Source organism: Sardina pilchardus, chromosome 9 (genome assembly GCF_963854185.1).
Source record: "Sardina pilchardus chromosome 9, fSarPil1.1, whole genome shotgun sequence".
Classification (NCBI taxonomy): domain Eukaryota; kingdom Metazoa; phylum Chordata; class Actinopteri; order Clupeiformes; family Clupeidae; genus Sardina; species Sardina pilchardus.
The window spans coordinates 7,155,502-7,176,835 of record NC_085002.1 but is presented as its reverse complement, the minus strand read 5'-3'; the positions used below and the strand labels follow the sequence as shown (position 1 = coordinate 7,176,835).

Here is a 21,334-nt window from a genome sequence, read left to right as displayed (position 1 = left end):
CATAGTGAATTTGAATAAACATTTTAATAATAACACAGCCTGTGTTTTTCCTTTTTCGGTATTAAACATGCATTCATTTTTGACTGATCATCTGTAAAAAAAAAATAGGCCTAGGCCTACTTAATATTGGACTACCATGCAGTTGTCTCGTGCGAACAGTAGGTGGAACTAGCACCGCACTAATTCGGCTCTGATATCATTCTAGATCACGTTCACCTGTGGCTCAAAGGGCCAGGGTTGTCTAGTCCAGAAACCTTGAACTAAAAATTCAGAGTTGGTAAGTCTACTGTGTTAAGGACTGGGTCACAATAGCAACTCGGATTATTTTATTTAAGTAGATGAAACGCAGGGCCCATTTTTAGATTACAGTTGTTTAAGTCTGACATTTTGCTGTCCCGCCCATGTATCGAGCCCGAATCAAGGCGCGGGAGGCGAAATCAAAACTGTCATCATGTTAGCGACTGGTATGAACGTGTGAAAGATGGATAGCTATTCTACGCAACTTCGTCTACTTTGCGCTACTCCCTAGACTGTGAGGAAGAAGTGAATCCTACTGCTTCAACAATATTGTGCACCTGTTCAAGTAAGTTTACACAGTTCAACTCGACGGTGCTGAAAATGAATATTACATCAGTTAAATTGATTCTGGGGTAACATTAACAACTCGCCTCCTTTTGACATGCTGTGTGATGTTAGGAATATGGTAATGTTTTTGTGCTGTAAATGTCTGACTGATTGGATCGCAGTCATCGCATCCCGTCCTGTTTGAGCGTCCAGAGCACTTAATTTAACACTTAATCGAGTCATCGAAAATAAGGTAGGTTACGGTGTCTGCCATTTGCCGCTTAACGTTAGCAGCCTTATTAGCGAAGTTGCATTCTGCTGTTCACGCGAAACCTTTCGGCTTCAAGGACCTGCAACGTTAATGGGCTACTCTTTTTTAAACCGTGCAAATAGTTTTCTACCTTTGTTATACGTTGGTCGTCCTGGCAGTGGTCTGAAGTGTTGTTTGAATGCAAATCTCACACTATTTTATTCGATGACTCATTGTTCAGATGACAGGCATGATGTCAGGTCTTGGCCTTCCTTCCATAAACGTAGGCTAAGTGAAGCTTTTGTCCAAACAATGGTAGTCGTGCTTTACCCATATGGGTTACAGTCTATGGGTTTACCCCAGCAAATTGGCCATAGCATTTCTTTAATTGGCGTGATGGTTCAACCCTGTCAACCAGGTATCTGCGGTTACACCAAAAGTAAGTAAAAAGTTGTTCACAGCTATTTGATTTAATCAGTGTAACCTGTGTAGGTATGGCTGTTAGAAACCATGTATTCTGTTGGTGGGAGGGGTGGCTGTTTTGCCATCATATCGAAACACGGGACTGGAAACCTCAGCCATTATTGATATTCCACCCCCTGTAAGATTGCATTCATCAAAGGTTCTACACCTTTGCTACTAGCTAGCCCCCTTTCTTAGGCCATTTATTTATTTATTTATTTATCTATCACCAGGCTAAATAAGTACACCTCACTGATGTTGAGTCCAACCTGTCAGTGCTCCCCAGTCTTTTCCCAGTACTTGCTGAGCAAGTTCTTCTGGCAAAAAAGCTGAGACTCACCCTTCGAGGTATTGCACTACATACGCATCAACACACCCAGCCATGAAACACCTGGCGGGATGAATTGGAACTTGTCTGGTTATTGGTGCAAAGAGTGTCACATGAGCTCTCCTTCCTCCCATGTCGGGCTTGCTCCTCCCACCTCAGGTTCGGTAGAGGGGACACACTTATACACACTAAGAGTCGGATGACGTGCTTCTAGGAAGACAGGGGCTTCAGAGGTGCTTTATGATCAGATCGAAACTGGATTGGGGTTGATGCAATAGAAGACTAGCAAAGATATTGAGAAAGTGACTTCGCAGTGAAACTGACCCTAAGACCGTCGAGGTGAGTGAGCTAAAACTGGATTGACGCTTTGTTTGGTCATCCTGGTCCCCTTAAAATATGGCCTTTCACCTGGATGTAGGTCCAAGAGAAGAAGAAGTGCTTCTGAGTATTTGTTGACACACTTTTCTCTGCAAATGGTATCTTTAATGTAAATTCTGACATACTTTATGTGCTTCTTGATATTAGTGAAGCTTGTTCTTTCATTAATAACCTTCTCATGTCTGTATTGTGTCACGGAAGCACTCAGGTCTGAGTACACTCTCCTGTCAACAGGTGTGAGACACAGGCTACGCTGTGTGAGGGTGGGTGTCGAGGCACCTGATCTGCTGCCTTGGGGGAAGAGTCAGGTCACCTTTCAGAGAGAGAGCGAGAGAGCTTTGTATTGCTCAAGAATGCTGGCAACATTCAAGTACCCATTGAGTTGGAACAATGCCATCCTTATTTGTTGTGGTTGTCTGACATTCCCAAATCTAAAAAAAGAATGATTATCACTTTGAAATAAAAAAAAAAAAAAGAAAACAACTCTCGGTACTCTGGTGCCCCTTCTAACATGGTTTGTGGGCAGCTGAATAGTCTCTGGGAGAGAGGCGGGATTGTTCAAACGAACTGTGTTTGTATTTCCCCATCCATGGCTCTGTGCTAGATTTGCTGGTGCAATCAGCCAGAGTAATCGTAATGCTTTTGTTGTTGCAGTTGAGTTGACGATGACGTGGTTGAAATTGCACTCATGCCACAAAATGGTCTAGGATTGTTTTCGGTGTTTAAACTGACCCTGTCATCCCCTTCAGATAGTCAGAGAATTATTACTACTTGCGGAGGGCAAGCAATAATGAAGAGGCAGGAGGGGGCACATGTTTGAGTGAGTAAGAGCACAGGAGAGGTTCAGGAGCAACACACACACACACACACACACACACACACACACACACACACACACACACACACACACACACACACAGACACTCACTCACACCTTTGTGGAACACAGACTCCCACCTTAACCTTGTGAAATTCTGTGACCGTGTCATATCCCACTTTCCTTGTCCCTGACCTACACTGTAACTATTTCTAACAGCTGTTGTGGATACGCTTTCTGTTTCCATGGAAAACAGAACAAAGTGCAGGTTCAAAGGTTGTGGTTTGCTGTCCTTCATTGAATTCTGACCATAGCATGCATTTTCATTGAAATGAGAGAGGAGGCATCTATATGCTACAGTAAGTGGACACATTGAATAGGCTAATTGTCACAATCCATGTCCTCCTTCTGAAAACGGTGTATGGGGCATGGGGTAATATAATGTCCTGTGTATTAGCCGCATTGTGTATAAGCCACAGGACAGTGTTTTATGCAAGTTAAAATAAACAAAACCATATAAATACCATATGAACTGCCCCCCTGTGTTAACCTCATAGCTGAAGACATTTAGCAAAATCAATGTATAAGCTGCGGCTAATAGTTGGGAAATTATGACAACTATGCATATCTAAGAAAAATTGTGCGTCATTTTAGGTATACTGCTCTTTTTTCCCCAACAATCTCTGGTAGCCTATAAGTGACCTCACACCCTGTCTGCCACTCTCTGTGATTGAAATAACATAAGCCTAAAGCTTTGATAAGGCTATATGTTCAGCCTATTAAACAACTTAATATAGAAGACACACCATTATGTAGAAAGATGCGTTATATTAGATTTGCAGCGATGTGACTCAAAAACAGTCTTTGGTAGCATAAGTGACATGTCGTAGTGTCTGCCACTCGTTGTCTATCTGCTTGACATTCTGAAAAGTTGTTAAATTCGGGACCATTAGCCTATCGCTCGTTTCAATTTGGGACCTTGCAGTCGGAATTGTAGTTTGTTTATTCAAAGTCTCAAGTCTAAATGGGCCTGGGCTATTCAAAGTGCACATCATTTTTATGTCGTTTTGAATAGCCACGGCATAGCCTAACAGTGTCTGTTGACGTGTTGTTGCAAAATCCGCGGTATCACTTTGTGCAAGCAAACTTCATAGCTAGGGTATCTTTATTGTGGACAGCAGACATGATGATCATCCAAACATCTTGCACCTTGATCCGTGCTGTGCCCTGATTCAGTGCTGCCAAGAAAGACTGCGCTTACCCTCTCTGTCTCTGGTCCTGCACTGTACTGTGTGAGAGGGGCAGTTGCTTACAGTACACTCTCAAAACGAATGCGCTGTCCCTATCTGGACACAGAGACACTAGACACTGGACACTAGTGTGTTGAAAACAACACACTAGTGTGTTGTTTTCAACACAAGTTATGTTATTTTCAACGCATATTGGGTAACAACAAATAAAAAAAAGGATGGGGAACAAACTGTGCTGTTCCTAACTGGACAGAGATGTGTTGAAAGCAACATAAGTTATGTTGTTTTCAACATATTAGTTTTAAGAGCTCTTGGCCAACAAACAAGTAGAAACATTCTCATCGTTGGAGTAGACGAAGCAGGTAGGCTAATGTTTAATTGTTCTCTCAAGTGCTCCAACACATATTTTAAATGGATTATAGTGATATTGAACTGAAACTTGACTTAAAAACATTTTATATCGCTCAACTCAAATTGCAGTCGTTCAGCCCTTATGTCAAGCCTAAACATGATACCATCCATCCTGCACATAATACCATCCATCTTGCACATAATAATGGAAATTAAATGCTTACCCCGACGCCTGGCAGTTAAACCAACTTAAGTCAGTACCACTCCGACAAGTCTTAAACCACCCATCAAGGAAAAATAAATGAAGGCTTACCTTGAGATGAGTATTTAATTATACTAATTATATTAATAGTACAGTACAGTAGTACAGTGAGCGCAAAGGAAGGAATTTCACACACTTTTTATTGGGGGCTGCAGGTGTAGTCCCTCTCTGTTGTGCCTTGTATGGGGTAGAGAATGTTGTGGTCACTGGTTTCCGAGGAGTTGTGATTCCTCATTAAGAAACAGGCCTACATGCCAGAACCTAAGGTGGCCCTCAGCCCTAACAGGGGGGCTACACCAGATGCGTAACTGAAGCGTTCCGTTCGCGACGCCTATGTTGCAGCCGGTCGTAGCAGTTAATAATCACTGTAGTCAATGGAAGTAGCTACACCAGACGCAACAGTGGCGTGTACATTCGAAAAAAATAGACCCATCTTCTAAAATGGGTTTTACGCGTCGCGAACGGAACGCTTCAGTTACGCATCTGGTGTAGCCCCCCTGTAAGGTGGCCCTCAGCTCAATGTGCTGTATTGGAGGCTCCAGCAGCAGAGCAGGCGTCTTCAGTTTAATCCTGATGTGCTTTGGGTGGATCCTAACTTAACTTAAGCTCTGTAGCTACAGAGCACAGTCTTGCCACACCGCCTCCACCCTGACATTAGTGGCATTTGAACCCTCATCGCCGTCTTCTCGTCGTTTTGGCCCCTTCGCTGTTGTAATAAATCTATACGAATGAAAAAGAGAGAAATTAGGTGGCTTTTAAAGGCTTGTTTCTTTCTTTTACATGGAACCCTTTTTTTCTAAGTGAACATGAATTCTGGTAATTCATTGTCAATTAGAATTCACATTATCACACAGTGGTTAGTCACAATAGATTATCACCTGTGTTTGAACCTGTGGAACTGCTTGCTTAATTAATCCATTAACTAGATGTGCCAAATAGAAGATACCATGCGAAATATGACCTCTGCTCAGTCCTGTACATTCTGTCACCTGTCTCACACACTTGTCAATTTGTCTTCATCTCCTACTCCAGCCCCTACTCTTGCAATGTTTCTGCGTAAATGAGTGTGTCTGTGTGAGTGTGTGTATGCTTGTGTAGCTGATATGGCCCCCCATGAATGGAATTCTACCAAACTTGCCATGCATTCAGAGGGTGTCCTAATGGTCACTTCAAATTTCATGCAGCTTTGAACCTGTCAGCCAAAGATACCTGCGATTTCAACGCCTCGTTTTTGGATTTTCATTTCTAACTAAGGTGGTGCTACACCTCGAGAGTGGATATGGGATGCAATGACGTGGCCCCTGGAGTCTAACACACCAAAATAATTTGGTTCTCGACATATTCACAGAAAGCTGTGTACGGCCTGCCCTCCTTTCGGCGTGCCCCGAAAGATCGAAACAAAAAACAATGGTTCCGTGTCATCCTCGTGGGGCTTCATGCCCACCAAGTTTTGTGCTGCCCGGTCTTTCAGTGTCCCGGGACAAAAAGAGATTAGATTCAACTCTATTGTCATTGTGCAGAGTACAAGTACAGCGACAGTGAAATGCAGTTTGCACTTTGCATCTTACCAGAAGTGCAATGTGATATACAAAGTATAGACAGGTGGTGCATAGACATGACCGACTATATAGTACAGTGTAGACCATAGTATACAGTTGGTTTTCAGAAGGTGGTTTAGTTTAGTGTAAATTAAATATAAATATGTGCAGTATATTAGCAGTAACATTATAAGAGCAGTAAGAATAATAGATACTGTATGCAGTATTACAGAATATATTATAATAAAACAGAATAAATATGGATATTTAGTATGAACCATATAGACAGACCAGTACAGTATGTACAGCTGTGTGCAGTGTTGGTAACAGTAGTGTTGGTAACAGTTACCCATTGCAGAATGAGTAAGTAAATGTGCAGGATGAGTAGAATGGACAGCAGAAAAACATGGCTATTGTAAAATAAAAGATTGGGAAGGGCAAAAGTGTGGCCCTAGCCTAATTATGAGAACCCTCAGGCAAGTGGTTATCCTCTTTGCCTCAGCACTGCTCTGGGCCAGTTGGCATTTTCAAAAATGACTTCATCTGTCTTTTTTCTGCTCCTTGACAACATGTACACAACTCGGGCCATAACATCAATCATTGCATGTTGACGTCAGCCTTCTTGGAATCTCAGCCCTTTCCTGTCACACACGTCTCACCTGGTTGGGTGAGATCTGTGACATCTGGCAGATTATTTGGCTCTAATCTCCAAGAGTTTCTTTTTTTCTTTTTCTTTTTTTCCCCCTTTTATGTTTGATTTTGACCCCACCTGTCCCTTATCGCTGATCTCATGCCTGTACAGTATGTGTGCCAATGTCTTACGTGACATTCAACCTGTCTTTCCGGTAGACTTTAAACTTCCTGTAGACCTTGTCTCCAGTTTGTTATTTTGTGCACCTCTTTGATACTTTCAGTCTCTATCTGATAGCTCTCTCTCTCTCTCTCTCTCTCTCTCTCTCTCTCTCTCTCTCTCTCTCTCTCTCGTGTCTGTGTCTGTGTCTGTTGTCTGTCTGTCTACTCTCTCAACCCCAGCAGTGTGTTCCCTTGAGTTTCACAGACTCCAAGTCCATTCATAGTTCATCTCATTATGATGCCTTGAAATAATAGCACATTTGGGTGAATAGGTAGGTACATAGATGTGAGTGTATGTGAGCGAGAGAGAGAGGGAGAGCGAGAGAGAGATGACGTAAGCTTTTGCTACTCTTCACACTCACTCGCCCATGTCACAGGCTGTGAATATTACTGCCATTAATCCAAGTCCCGGCCCCCTGCACAAACACAGTAATGCACTGTGGGCAGACACAGTCAGAGCTAAAGCTTTTGTATGTGGTTTTTTGTTCGTGTTTGTCTTGGCTTTTCCTAGGAAGTCCGCTCCCTTGTTCTCCACAACATCGTCATTATCTGCTTTTGCTTTGTCAGTGCTTTTGATAGTCTCAGCTGTGTATGGCTTTCAGTAAGTGAAGGAGTGTAGAATAGTTGAGGGCGTGTGTTTGGTCATACCTACATTGTTTTGGGTCGTCGTCGTCCCCCCCCCAGCCATGGTTTCCATGGCGATGTGTGTGCTGAGGTGTATTCTTTGTCATCTTATCAGCATAGCGACTGCATGTCCACTAGTAGTGTACGCTCTCTCTGTCTGTCTCTCCCGCACACATACACGTACACATAAACACAACACACATAAGCACAAGCGACTCTGACTTGATCTCCTCCATCTGTAGGGACTGCGGATAATCTTACGCTGCAGAGAGGCTGATTACAGGTTGTCAGAAAAAAGTACAGGTCTACGCATGCCTGCTTTCCCCTGATGCCATCACTTCTGTCTGTGTGGAGGCTGCAGCGGCTCAGTCCCACACACACACTCAAAGCCTCCAGGGCAGTAGCCCTCTCTGTAAGGCACACACATTTGTGCCCCCAAAGTGGCATACAGGATGTGCGTGTTTGTGCGTGGATGGGAGGTGAGGGATGGGTCATGGAAGTATGCTAAACATACCTTCTACACTGGTGACCGCATCTGTGCCAACACTGCATATCACTTGAAAACAAACTCAGGCCAGCAGCCATGTTAGACCTACAGTACATATATTGAAGTGCCTCACAATGTGTGGCAGACACACACAGTACGTATAAACGCATACATAGAATCCAGTTTGTAAAACCCACATCCAGGTCATATTTAAAGATGCATTTATTTTTGTTCGCCGAAGACTCATGCTTTGTTTTAGGGTAGCCAGTTCTAATCTACATTCCACATGATCACAGTAGATTGGGCGTGCTGAACCTTGCCCAGCTGTAGGATGTTTCACGGAAGGGATGGCAAAGAAAGAAACGGGTCTTTGGTTCCCCAGTCTCTCACCGAACGTTGAGGGAAAAGTAGGCCGGGTGCTGAAGTTCAGCTGATTGGTTATAGAGTGAGGAAATGACCAGCGACACTCTGTAAGCTCACAGGCCTTGTTCACTAGAGTGCAGGCAGCATGCTGAGGCCAGCTAATGAAATATCTTAATAAAATACTGGGTTATCAATCACGGATTGTCATGGTAAATGTGTTTATTTTCATTTTGTTTTTATTTAACAAAAGCATGTTTGTGCACTGTGCAGTGAGCTGAGGCTCGATGGCAGGAGTGACTTGAGAATAATTAACCAGAGCACAATTATCTCTTTCAGCCCCTCTCGCAGGTGTGTGTGTGTGTGTCAGTCCGAGGGAGCAGGTGATTATCATTCAGGCCAGTGATCATCAGCGATCACACAGAGAGAGAGAGAGAGAGAGAGAGAGAGAGAGAGAGAGAGTGAAGAGAACAGTGTTGACTCTTAAAGGGCCGGTGTCCTTTTACGCGGACACAGCATTCGTGGGTGTCATCCTAGCCGACAAGACTCGCAGCCCAAGTGCTCTGGGTGTTCCTGCTTGGAACCCTGGAACAGAGAAGAAGCAAAGGGGGAGGGGAAAACGAAAGAGGAAGAGTGACAAGAGATGGAGAGTGTAAGAAAGAGCAGAGGAAGAGTGAGAAAGACAGAGGGAGGGAGAATGAAAGTAGGATTAACTATGTAACTATGTGGTACTCCCTCCCACTGATTCTGTTTGGTGTCACTGAACCCTGCCGCATTTGAGCTGAATAAGACCTGTCAAATATGCTAAAGGAAAAGTGTGGCACTGATGGTGATTATTGAGACTATTCCCTATCAGCCCAGATGGTTATTGATGGAAAACATGGACTCGTATGGGTATGGCTTTGACATCTAGCTTACTTTCTTAGAACAAGTAGTGCTGTGCTTGGTAGGATTTGAGGAAGTTTAGTCTAGTGTACTGCAGTCTATTGTAAATTATACACTAATCCAGCGAAACACGGAAGTAACACAGCGCCGCCATTACTGCGTGGCTGGCTGCTAAGAAATTAGCCCCAGGCGGCTGTTGCAGAGGTTAGCTGTCATTAATACACGTCTTAATACCTTATGTTGTTAATAAATTACCTTCATTGGTAAGTTTTGGTACAGTCTGACATCATTGATCCAATGTTCCCTTTCACCTGACATTTTCTTTCATGAGCGGGATCTCTTGTTAGACATTTTCTGACAGGATGCTTTCATTGAAAAGCACAGGCAAGTGTCACTCGTCACACTCGCAGGCACACAGTAATGGTGATATTCAAGATGGCAGCGCCCATAAAGTTCGCGCTGGATTAGTGTATATGTACTGTATGGGAGTTTGGATCATGTTGTCTTTCCTTGTTTGTGGCTATGTTTACATGAACAGTGGTGTATGATATGGCCTGTGCTTTGGGTGCTTCCCTTCACAAAGCTCCTGTGAGCCCAGAGGGTGGCAGCTGTACTCTTGGGTGAGCAGCTCTGTGAGAACTGAATAGGAATGAGGAGAATACTGTGGTGTAGTGGCCTATTGTCATATAGCAGTAGGGGGTAGGCCTGTCCCTGTCCTGCCCCCCCCCCCCCCCCCCCAATCCACTATAAGACTTATGAGGTTATTTATTTATTTGTTTGTTTGATGCCTGTAAGCTTTTGTTTCTCCATTGCACCCACACACACACACACACACACACACACACACACACACACACCAAGGAATAGTGCTGGATGGGTAAAGCCACGGGCACCCATGGGTAAAGACTGTATCCCGTTTGAGAAAGACTGTCCTGTCCTCAACTGTGAACACACCAATGTGTGTTTGTTCACTTTAGCAGGAGAAGTGAATCGAGAGCAAAGCTAAGTGCAAAATATAGATTTATTGACGGTTTCTACGCTCTCGGCCTCCACAGCGACTGCCACCGCAAGTTTCCATTGTTGTGCTTGCACTCTGCCAACATAGGCATGTGTTTTGAAGCCGGAGAGCTGTGCTATGTGTGTACTAGAATTGATTATGTTTTGTAGGCTATTTCATGTTTTTGAGTTGGTTTGTGTCGAACCTTTACGCTTGACTTTATTGTGTGAAATAGCTGGTGAAAAATGCTGAAAATGGGGGAAGTCTCAAAAGAAGTTCTAAGGGAACATTGTTTGGTTTATTTGATCCCAAAAATCTGACTGGCTGCTGCTTTCTTCCCTGTGCTGTCTGCAGTCGTGTGTCCTGAGATCCTGTGGTCCTGAGCCAAAATGGACGACACTCCCTTCAGCCGCAGACAGTGGGCGTCGCAGTCGCTACGCGTCACCGCCCGAGAGCTCTCGTTGGTCGGAGGCCGCGGGAAGAACACTGCCATCGCCGAGCGCTTCTCAAAGTGAGTGATGCTACTGGCTTGTCCACACACACACACACACACACACACACACACACACACACACACTAGCAAATCCATACCAGCAGAAAGACTTTTGCAATGATCCTCTCTTCGGGACCTTTCACACCCATAATGTGCACCAAATTAAAGTGTCCCTCCCAGAACGTCACACTCCACACAACTGCTCATTTGGCCCCATTGGCACCTAGAGCAAAGCCTTTGATGCTTAGCCCTTTATGATTAAAATGTCTGAGAGCACATATCTGTGCCTAATATGTCATTACTTGAGAGTAGGGCTGGGGCGTTAAGGCTCTGATGTCTCATACTTTAGCTGTGTGTGTATGATAAGGCGTCACAAAGGACAGGCGGCTCGTGCCTTCACATCTTTATCAAAACACACACCTGTGCAGAGGGTCTTGCATAATGGATGCCACACCTAAAACAAACATACTTAGCACACGCACCTAGGTTATCACATCCTTACACTGTATGTACATACCGGTATTCACATCTGTGAGTAATTGACAGTTTGAACTCATTTGAAAGGCCACTCAGACTGATCCATATACACACTATTCAAAAAAATGCATACACGCCTACACACACAACATTCAAAAAGGGGGGAATTAAATATGGAGAGTGTTAGAAGATGAAACCAGAGAAGGACAGAAACAGAAATGAAGGAGTGGGGTGTGGGGGTGCTGCCGTGTGTGTGAGAGAGAGAGAGAGAGGGAAGGAGAGAGCAAGAAGTGAGGAGACATTCGAGATGCTCATCGGTGCGTTCGCCCTCTTTTCCAGACATCATTTTTCCTTCAGTCTGGCCAGCTGGATTAGCCGCTTGCTTTAGTGGGGAAAAAGCTCATCCTGACTGTTAATATTTACCCTCAGTGAGGAGCCGCACAAACCAAGGGTCCGCCGAGCTCCGGAGCTAGGACCAATCATTCATTAAAATGTCCTACTTGCACCATCGGCCTTGGCCATAAACACATGCTAATTTGCATCTTAATGCATCACTTTTATTTTGTAAGCAGTCTATTTTGGTGTAATTTGAATATTCTTTCTAAAAATGTATTATTTTACAACTCTTGCCATCTTATTTATACTCTTTCTCCAACTTGCACTCTCCCTCTCTCTCTCTCTCTCCCTCTCTCTCCCTGCCCCCTCTCCCCTCTCTCTCTCCATCTCCCTGCTGCTCTGCTCTCCACTTTCAGTAACACACGGTGATCGTTGAAGCTTTTTATTACGACCCAAGGGAAATGGCTCCTCTGGCATATTATACACCAGCTCAAAGCATTCCATGCGTAAATAGCCATGAACTCAAGCACAATGGGCCTTAGTGAATACTGTCGTATTATGCAAACCACTCAACCCACCACTGGGCCAGGGTGGCGCTAACACCTGATACAGAGTCCTAATTTGCTATTTGTGGCAGAAGTCGTATAGCAAATGCAAATGTTTCTTTCGTTCATGTTTTAAGGTGGTGGTAGCGTAGTGCAGCTAAGGTGCTGGGCTAGAATGCGAGTGCCTGAAAAGTTGTGCACTCATTTCCCAGCTGACACACTGGTGCCCTTGAGCAGGGCGCGTATCCCCGCGTTGCTCTGGGGAGGATGGCCCTTGTGATGTGATAGGTGACATGGAAGTGGCTTTGGACGGAGGCGTCTAAATGAGCACATTTCAATGTAAATGTTGAAGGGATTTGAGGGATTTGAGACTTTAGTACACTTTATGGTCTGTGCAGACTACACGATTTCAGCCCGATTTTGCCACGATTGTGTCGTGGCCGACACATTTCCATTGTCAGGTCGGAATATTCTAAGTCGGGAACGACGTTCGAAGGAGGAAGCGTCTTGTAATCTGACATGTTGAACGACCCGCAATTTGTTGTCTGCGACATTCTACGACGTTACGACCAAAAGTCTAGCATGTCAGAATTTTTGGGGAATCTCCTACGACTCCCGTGTTGACACTACTGTGACGACACACGACGAGAAGGCTACGATAGATGATCTTGTAATGTGGCCACTCTTGCGGCCACGACACTGCACGATTTTGTGGTTCTCTGATCGCCTAGTCTGACATGGTCAATCGTAAAAGATAATCGTGAAAGACAAAAAAGTCGTGTAGTCTGTACAGGCCATTAGGGACACTGATGTTCTGATCCTCCGCTAGTCAGGAGGGTTTAGTGTTTTTTTCATGACCTTAGCTCTTTTTTTTGTGTGTGCAGTCAGCAGTCTTTCGGTAAGGTTCCTGTTGGTCCGGCTCTGCCTGTTACCTGCCTGCTAGGGAGAGGGGAGGGGGGGCAGGGAAGTCTAGTGGACAGCTCAACCGTGACCACCTCTCCCACAGGCACAGGCACAGGCACAGGCACAGGCACAGGCACAGGCACAGGCACAGGCGCGCCGCCAATGTGACTGCACAGACAGCAGGCAATGTGAGCAACATCACTGGGGAATGCTGCCCTCCACCTCTGTTTGGATGAGCTTAAGGGGCGAATGTAGTCTTTAGTGGGATCTTCTTCTGGTGATTATTACGTACATCCCCTGCAAAAAAAGCCCACACACACATGTGACTGGGTCACTAGCTCAAGGGCTCTTGCAGCAGGCCTGTGTTCTCCTGGTCACACACATTCCACTCCAGTCATGGAGCTGGATATTATACGCATGCAGACGGACTAACTGGCAGTTTTGTAATTGATGGGGAAATGTCTGTTCCACTGACACATGCACAGAGTGAGGGTTGAGGGGTGCAAGGTTTGAAATGTTAAAGCGTAGGTTGCGCTCGAGCGCCCTGGGCTCACAAACAGGACATTCTTGAGGAGCTTATTTAGGCCTCAGAAGGGGAAGATGTTATTAAATGTGTCGTTCCTCAGAATCTCTCTCTCTCTCTCTCTCTCTCTGTCTCTCATTCTGTCTGTCTTTTCCTGTCTCTCTCAACCCCCCTCTTTCCTCTATGTCTGCCTGTTTTTTTACTCTCTCTCTCTCTCTCTCTCTCTCTCTCTCTCTCTCTCTCTCTCTCTCTGTCTCTCTTTCAGTCTAACTCTGTTTTCCTCTCTCTCGCTCTCTGTACTTTTTTTTTTTCTTTTTAAGTATATGAGCCCCACACAGCAGGAGTCAAACCTACATGGGCAACACATAAAACAACAAACTGCTTGAATGTTGTTTGGGGGGCCACTGAGTTGGAGTCTCTGGCTGGAGCCTCCGCTCCCAGCTCGTAGGCCATACATCACTGTCACGTCCATCCCAGTGTCCGTTGCTCCTTCTTTTCACCCAGGAACTCCATTCAGGCGCTGATTTATTCGTGGCTGTCCCCCTTTTCTCTTCTCTTGCCCAGTTCCATCTTGGATTTTTCCACTCTTCTCTCTTCTCTCCTCTCTTCTTCTCTTCTAGTACTTTGATGTACTTTCCTCATCCTGTTATACTTTCGTTTGGTTGTCAAATTTGACTATTTTAGGCAAAGCAGGGATATTATTCTCAGGAATAAAACACATATTTGACTACATTCAAATGTGCTTGGTTTCTGAAAGAGTGATATTTCAATTCTAGTTGTGGCCAGAGGAGGGCGCTCTTGTTTTAGCTTGCAAATTGGTGTGCTTCCTTTCATCTGCTCTAATTGTTGTCAGATTTTCTTTCAACTCACATTACTGAGGCAATGCATCACATTGCGAATACACATTGTTATTGTCAACACAGGCATCATTGTTTGTGACTGCTTTAGTCGCCGTTGTGTCATAGGAACTGAGACACTGCCACATTTGGGGTGTCATGGATTACATACAATATTATACAACACTCCTACACACCCTAAATGACAGTGTTTTTATGCTTTGAACTTTCAAATAGTTACTCTATCCTTGTTTGTTCTTGCTCTCTCTCTCTCTCTCTCTCTCTCTCTCTCTCTCTCTCTCTCTCTCTCTCTCTCTCTCTCTCTCTCTCTCTCTCTCTCTCTCTCTCTCTCTCTCAGGTACCAGAAGGCTGCAGAGGAGGCCAATGCGGATAAGAAAAAGCCGGTAAGTAGCCCCTTAACATCCCCCTCGTGTCTCGCTGTTGCCATCTCTCCACACTCGGTGGCGCACCTCTCTTCACTCCAGCAGGCCCCAGCAGGAGAGTAAGGGGTGAAGTAATGAGACAAACAGAGACTGACCTTTGACCTCATCCCATCTTTTGCATAAGCGTTGTGTCAGATGCAAATCTGCTTTGCAAAAGCTATCCTCTGTTATTCAAATAGAAGCACGGTCTGATAAACTCCGTCCGGCTTAATCAAAATAGCTCGGAAATGGTACGCTTTTGGGAATCCTAACAGAAAAGAATGCTTGTGGGCATGTTGCAACAGGTAAGACGAGTTGCTAGTAGCAACGCTTGTTTGATTTGTTTTTGATGTGCGCATGGACAGTTGTGAGAAATGTGACGAGAGGGACAACTTGCGCAAGTTTTATTTTCGATCTGTCTTCTGGGAAAGCCCTGTGGGAGTTTGGGCACGTACCAGCAGAAAGTGTACAGAGACCCACATGTACCCCCCCCCCCCCCCCCACACACACACACACACACACACACACACACACACACACATACACACACACACACTGGCCTGTAAGGCCACTTACTTCAATTGGTTGACACTCATTCTATAATCCTTATTTAGCTAGGCGTCTAATCTGAAGCTAATTCCTACCAGTGTGTTCTGTATGTGTGGCGTGTGTGTGTGCCTGTGGTAGCGTCCTTGTGTCTTTGTGTCTGTCCGTAGCACATGTAGCAGTACTTTTTATGTAGCATTTATGAGTTAATGTCGTGTAGACAGGCTTCAGGGCCCCTTTGTTCTCAGCGTGTGTGTAAGATCCCTGTAGTTTTAAGGACCTCTGTCGTCTCGGGTGTTGGACACGGGTAATGTCTTGTGGACTTGTGGTGTTGTGGAGGTCTGGCTGTAGCTAGCCGTACAGTAGTTGCTTACATGGTAGCTTTCTGTGCTTTCATGCCTTACTTCTGGGTTGTTGTCAAAACTCTGTGTGTATGCACGTGTGTGTGTATGTGTGTGAAAGAGAGACTGAGTGTGTGACTCCGTGAAGTCACCTGTGTCTTAAACCTCATTCTGTATTCACAAACACATGACGGAAAAGTTTCAAGAAGGCGCCAAAAAAGCAACGTGCCATGCATAAATACAAGGTAATATTCTCTTTATTCCCAGTTTTCATTCTCAGTGACTAGGCCTGTGACTATATGTGTGCTGAGGAGCAAGAGCAGACTGTGACATAAGATTTCTTTAAGAAACTGAATGCTTGAGTGTTACTAGTTATATAGTGCAGTATTCGGGACAACATGTTTGCACTATTGCCAGGCAGTTGACTTGGAATTGTTTTATTGATCATGAAATGGTGGCATTGTAACTTGGTTCTGACTGACACCAGCAGAGAAGGCTGCATAGAAAAGTTACGAGTGTTCAGTCGTGTGAAATCGCTGCACTTAAAACGGAGGAAGTTAGAAGACTAAAGTGTCATTATACCATTGATGATCTAACATGGATACATATGAATGATGGTGCACAACAGGATGTAGATATGTTGTTTCTCAATTGTAGTTCTATTTTACTTATGCTGATGATGTGGTGAAGGCCTTGTACTGTAGCTGCTTTGTATCGTGATCATGCAGTGCATGATTGACAGCTGCGCTAGTTATCCGGTGGGGTCCTTTAGACTTTAAGTATAAGGGAATGGGGATTCATATAACATTTGATACGGATTTATGAGGATCATACAAAACTTTATGACTCACATGTGATTCTCACACTGCACAGTCCCATACAATTGAAACTCTGCAAACCAAAAAAACTGCAGGCAAAGCGAGACACGGCCATGGGACCGATTTGAGACTGCTGAAGCAAACGTGCATGGGACGGTCTTTAGCACTTACAGCGTAGTTGGCACTGGGCGAAACAGGACTTCAAAATGACCCATCCTCTGCCATTTCACATTGACCATGGCACGATGAAGTTTTTGGGAGCCCTGCCCCTCAAACAATGCCTGGTATTGTTTACTCGGGACAAGTGTGTTCCTGTTTATGAGGCACACAGGCCTGCCGAGGAGTGCAGAGCTCTGTGTGATTAGCGTAAGATTTGCGAGGGTGTCCTCGTATTCATCCCCCAGGCTGTGGGTGACGGTCTGGTGTGTTGTAGAAGTTACAGCACGTTGCGGGAAATCATCACCAGACCGGTTTGCTCAGCGGTGGATTTGAAGAAAGAGGCAAAAGAGTTGAGGCGTTTTGTCGACCTGTCTGCAGTCTGACCTCATGTGGTGTAGCTTTCCAGTAAGAGGGAAGACGAGCGAGTGAGGAAAGGCTTCGTTATTTTAACAAAGACGGGATGTGTGATTGTGTGGGGGAGAGAAACAGATGGAAAGAGTGAAGAAATAAAGTTGGAGAAAAGAGGAAGCAGGAAGAACTGATGAAAACGGGGTATGACAGAGGCAAAAGTGTGTGTGTGTGTGTGTGTGTGTGTGTGTGTGTGTGTGTGTGTGTGTGTGTGTGTGTGTGTGTGTGTGTGTGTGTGTGTGTGTGTGTGTGTGTGTGTGTGTGTGTGTGTGTGTGTGTGTGTGTGTGTGTGTGTGTGTGTGTGTGTGTGTGTGTGTGTGTGTGTGTGTGTGTGTGTGTGTGTGTGTGTGTGTGTGTGTGTGTGTGTGGAAGGGAGAGAGCAGGAAAAGGACATGAGGGGGAAAAAAAAGAGAAAATGATGTCACTCGCTGTATCATCTGGAGTCAGTAGGTCAAGTGTTGAGGTTGCTTCGTCTTAAAGAGACAGCGCCGCAGATAACTGGATTACTCCGAGTTAGAGAGCAGGCGCCTGGCCCAGCTGAGTCACATCAGTGGACGCGGGAGTGGCGCGGACTTGGGTAATGCCAGAAAAGCTTCAACTCCTATTGCCCTCCCGCGTTCAGCTTTCACAGCTCATCTGCGCTGATTAACCGAGTTAACGTCACGCTAAATGACCATCATGGGCCCAAAGAGTTAGCTGTTTTTGTTAAGTTTCAGGAAATGAACGCCAGTCTCCAAAAAGTCACTTTTAAACAAACTAGTGAGTGGTACGGTAACTTCATCAAAATCGAACATGGCTAATAGAGCACAGCTTGTTTTTAGTTGGGTTTTTTTGCCTTCTTTTCAGTCAGTGAGTAGTCTTGTGCCTTCATTTTACATGAACACTGTGGCCATGAATGTTGCCGTGCTTGTTTGCGGATAATGTCTGCAGTCTGCATGCCTTTGCCCTCTATCATGAGACTGACTCAAGGGAAACCTTCGAGAACTGGAAGAGACATGACCTTGGTATTTTTCACCCAAACACATGATTAGGGTCCTTAAAATCACCATCATTTCAGCACACTCAGCACGTCTCTTTTTAATCAGTGTCCTGTGTTTGGTCAGAGTTGTGCGTGTCCATGGAGGCCAAGCTGTGCCGGTGTGGGGCTCATGCCCCGCTAGTCTGCGTGCCTTTGGCGTCTGTCATGAGCGCTGGCTGAGTGGGGGCAGCCTTGCGGTCTACATGGGAGTGTTGCGTGTCGGGCAGGAGAGGGTTAAACTTTTCTCCTAAATGTATCATTTCCTGCCTCCTGCTTGCATAGAAATTTCTTTCTCTCCCCCCCAGCCCCCTCCCCCCCCTGCTCCTCACCACCACCACCCGCTACCCTCTCCTCTGTTCGTTGTCCACTCTGCGACCCCCCCCCACACACACACGGACACACACACTCACACATGCGCGTGCACACACACACACACACACACACACACCAGCCCCCCCCCCCCAGTCCTGTGCTTCTGCTCCACGCAAACTCTGTTACATTTATTTTCTTCTCCCCTCCTTGGTTTGTTCTCTCCCACTCACTTCTGTGCTCACTCCCTCTCTCTCTCTCTCACACACACACACACACACACACATACACACTCACTCTCTCTCTTACTCACACACACACACACACACACACCCTCCCTCCCTCAGCCCTCTACTGGGGGTGGGCTGGTTCCTACATGTAGACTTCTTTTCCCTCTCCCTGCCTGATCTGCCGAACATCTGGTGGGACTTTATCACTTCCACACTGGCCAGCACGAGGACTGCAGCAGAGAGACGGAGGAGAGACAGAGCCACCGAGAGAGAGGGAGTGAAAGAAAGAAAGAAAGAAAAGAAAAGAAAGGCAGAAAGAAAGAGACAGAGCTCTCCACCCGCCTCACCCTGCTCCCACACAGGTTCTCCCTTCTCCTCCTCCTCCGCCACTTTTTACTTCAGTCGCTCTTTCTCTCTCCTCAGAGCGTTTCACTCTGAAGCTCTTGAGTGGATGTGTGTGTGTGTGTGTGTGTGTATGTGTGTCCCTCGGCTTCTGTCCACCTCTGTCGTCCACTCGCGCTCTCGCTCTCTCTCTCTCTCTCTTCTCCTTCCTCTGTTCTCCGTCCTCACCTCTGCTGCTGACTGTGGTGTCTTGTTGGAGGTAGAGGGGGGGGAGTGGGGACAGAGGGTAGTGCAGAGGGGTGTTGAGGAAGCGGATGTGCTTTGGGTTTGCTGAATGACCATCTGTCTATTGTTTGGATGTGAGATTGAAACCAGTGTACTTCACAGCAGCTTAGAAACTCCGCTAGCCCGTGTTTCTGTGTTTGGCGATACTGTGCTTGGTTCCTAGTACATGGATTTGATTGTAACCACTGCTCAAGAAACATCCTGTCAAGAACTTTTGGCTGAGCATACTCAGCAACTGCCAAGAAGTCTTTTTTTTTGTTACAGAGGTGTGTGTGTGTGTGTGTGTGTGTGTGTGTGTGTGTTTGTGTGTGTGTGTTGTGTGTGTTGTGTGTGTTGTGTGTGTTGTGTGTGTGTGTGTGTGTGTGTAAATGAGTGAGAGGGTGTTGGCTCTGGTCAGGTTTCAGTGAGCAGCTGAGTGTAATGGAGAGTAGCTTTGTCTCTCTGATGTGGGGTCCAGTTGGTGTCATGTGTTAAAGGACCCTCTCCCCCATTAAAGCGGGGCCTCAGGGTGGACAGTTAAGAAGAAAGTAAGAGGCTTCCCTCGCTACCATATACCATGTCAGCCATCTGGGTTGCGTTGGTAGAGCAGCAACACTGCACTAGCAACTCTCCACACTTCACCAGGGCCTAGAACTCCTAGGTTAAATCAGCTGGCTTAATGACTGGGTGGAGAGAACACATGTGGAAGAGCTTTTCCTTTATGGGCCAACGCAGCTCTTCCCTGGCCATGCTGTTTCAGCAGGGAGCACCTTTCATCTTCCGCTGCCTCTACACTGGAGTCCTACGTTAGCCTAACCGCTCAACACCGCACTGTGTACAACTACACTGAGGTCAAAAGCGAGGTCCACTTAGGTATGCTGTGTTGATTTTCACTCACTGTCATTTCAGTGTGACTGGAGTTTTGGAGCACTATGCCCAATTGAACATTGGTATGGCCCACTGACCAATTGCCCTGCTGTGATGATGTCTGACAAATCGATCGATGACTAATCAATATGAAATCATGTCTGGTCTGTCTCGTCACATTGTGTCCAGTGGCGTTGCCGCAGGTCGTCTGGCAGCCATGTTCAACGGCGATATTGTTCTCGTGCATTTCTGAGCTTCCTCGTTCGGGGAATGAATGGCGCAAGGCAGAAGCGGCAGAAGAATGGTCCCTTCTATTCTCCGCGCGCGGTAAACACGCCCGTGACGTTGTTGAGCAATGCGGCCGTCCGCGTGTCGAGTCGTGTTCCGTCTGCGCGCGCCAGCGCTCTCTCTCTCTCTCTCTCTCTCTCTCTCTCTCTCTCTCTCTCTCTCTCTCTCTCTCTCTCTCTCTCTCTCTCTCTCTCTCTCTCTCTCTCTCTGCGCGCCTGGCTCGGGCTCGCGACGGCTGCTCGGCCCCCGGGCTACTTTCTCTCCCCCTGCCGCGGGACAACTAATCTTTATCCCTGGGTTGACCCCCAGACGAGAGCAGGCAGACAGACAGAAAGACACTGAGGCAGCCGGCTGCGCCGCCGAGCATCTTTTCCAAATTGCGGACTCCCCCCGGACCGGGCCCTCCGCCACGGCTGTCCAGCTTTCCCCTCCCGCGCCTGCCAAACAGTGCTCTGCATCTGTTGACTTGCAGATGGGCCGGTAGTCCTCTTGATCGGGGCCCAAGTCTGCGGAGTGATGGACTGCACGCAGGGGTTTTCTGGGACTGCAGTGGTCTCTTGACATGCTGACGTGTACTTACTGTAAGACTGGAATGGCAGGAGCCCGTGGTGCAGAGCTGTCGCTGGGGTTCATTTATTTTTTTTGGTATTCCATTGTATGCTTTTGAATGTTTTTAGTTTTAGTTTTTCTTGCAAATTTTGTAAATGATCTCCCTAGCTTGACTTCTGTCTGTGCTTGTCTACTACAGTATTCAAATGATGAACATGAGCAACAGGGGTGGATTTGAATTTCACTGCTTTTGGG

At 46.0% G+C, this 21,334-nt stretch overlaps 1 protein-coding gene across 5 annotated transcripts in view; it reads left to right on the top strand.

The window, feature by feature from the left end:
* Nucleotides 1–307: 307 nt before the first annotated feature.
* The window catches only part of LOC134092561 (LIM domain and actin-binding protein 1-like), a 37,754-nt gene continuing 16,727 nt past the window's right edge, over nt 308–21,334 (top strand). For 2 of the 5 annotated variants that reach the window (XM_062545493.1, XM_062545491.1), the window contains exons 1-3: nt 1,785–1,943; nt 10,760–10,916; nt 14,877–14,922. In XM_062545493.1, coding sequence (XP_062401477.1) covers nt 10,795–10,916; nt 14,877–14,922 — 168 coding nt within the window. In that variant the 5' untranslated portion in view covers nt 1,785–1,943; nt 10,760–10,794. Of the gene's footprint in view, nt 584–1,784; nt 1,944–10,759; nt 10,917–14,876; nt 14,923–18,964; nt 19,132–21,334 lie in introns of those variants that run through there. The other 3 variants (XM_062545495.1, XM_062545494.1, XM_062545492.1) reach the window with 2 other exon arrangements.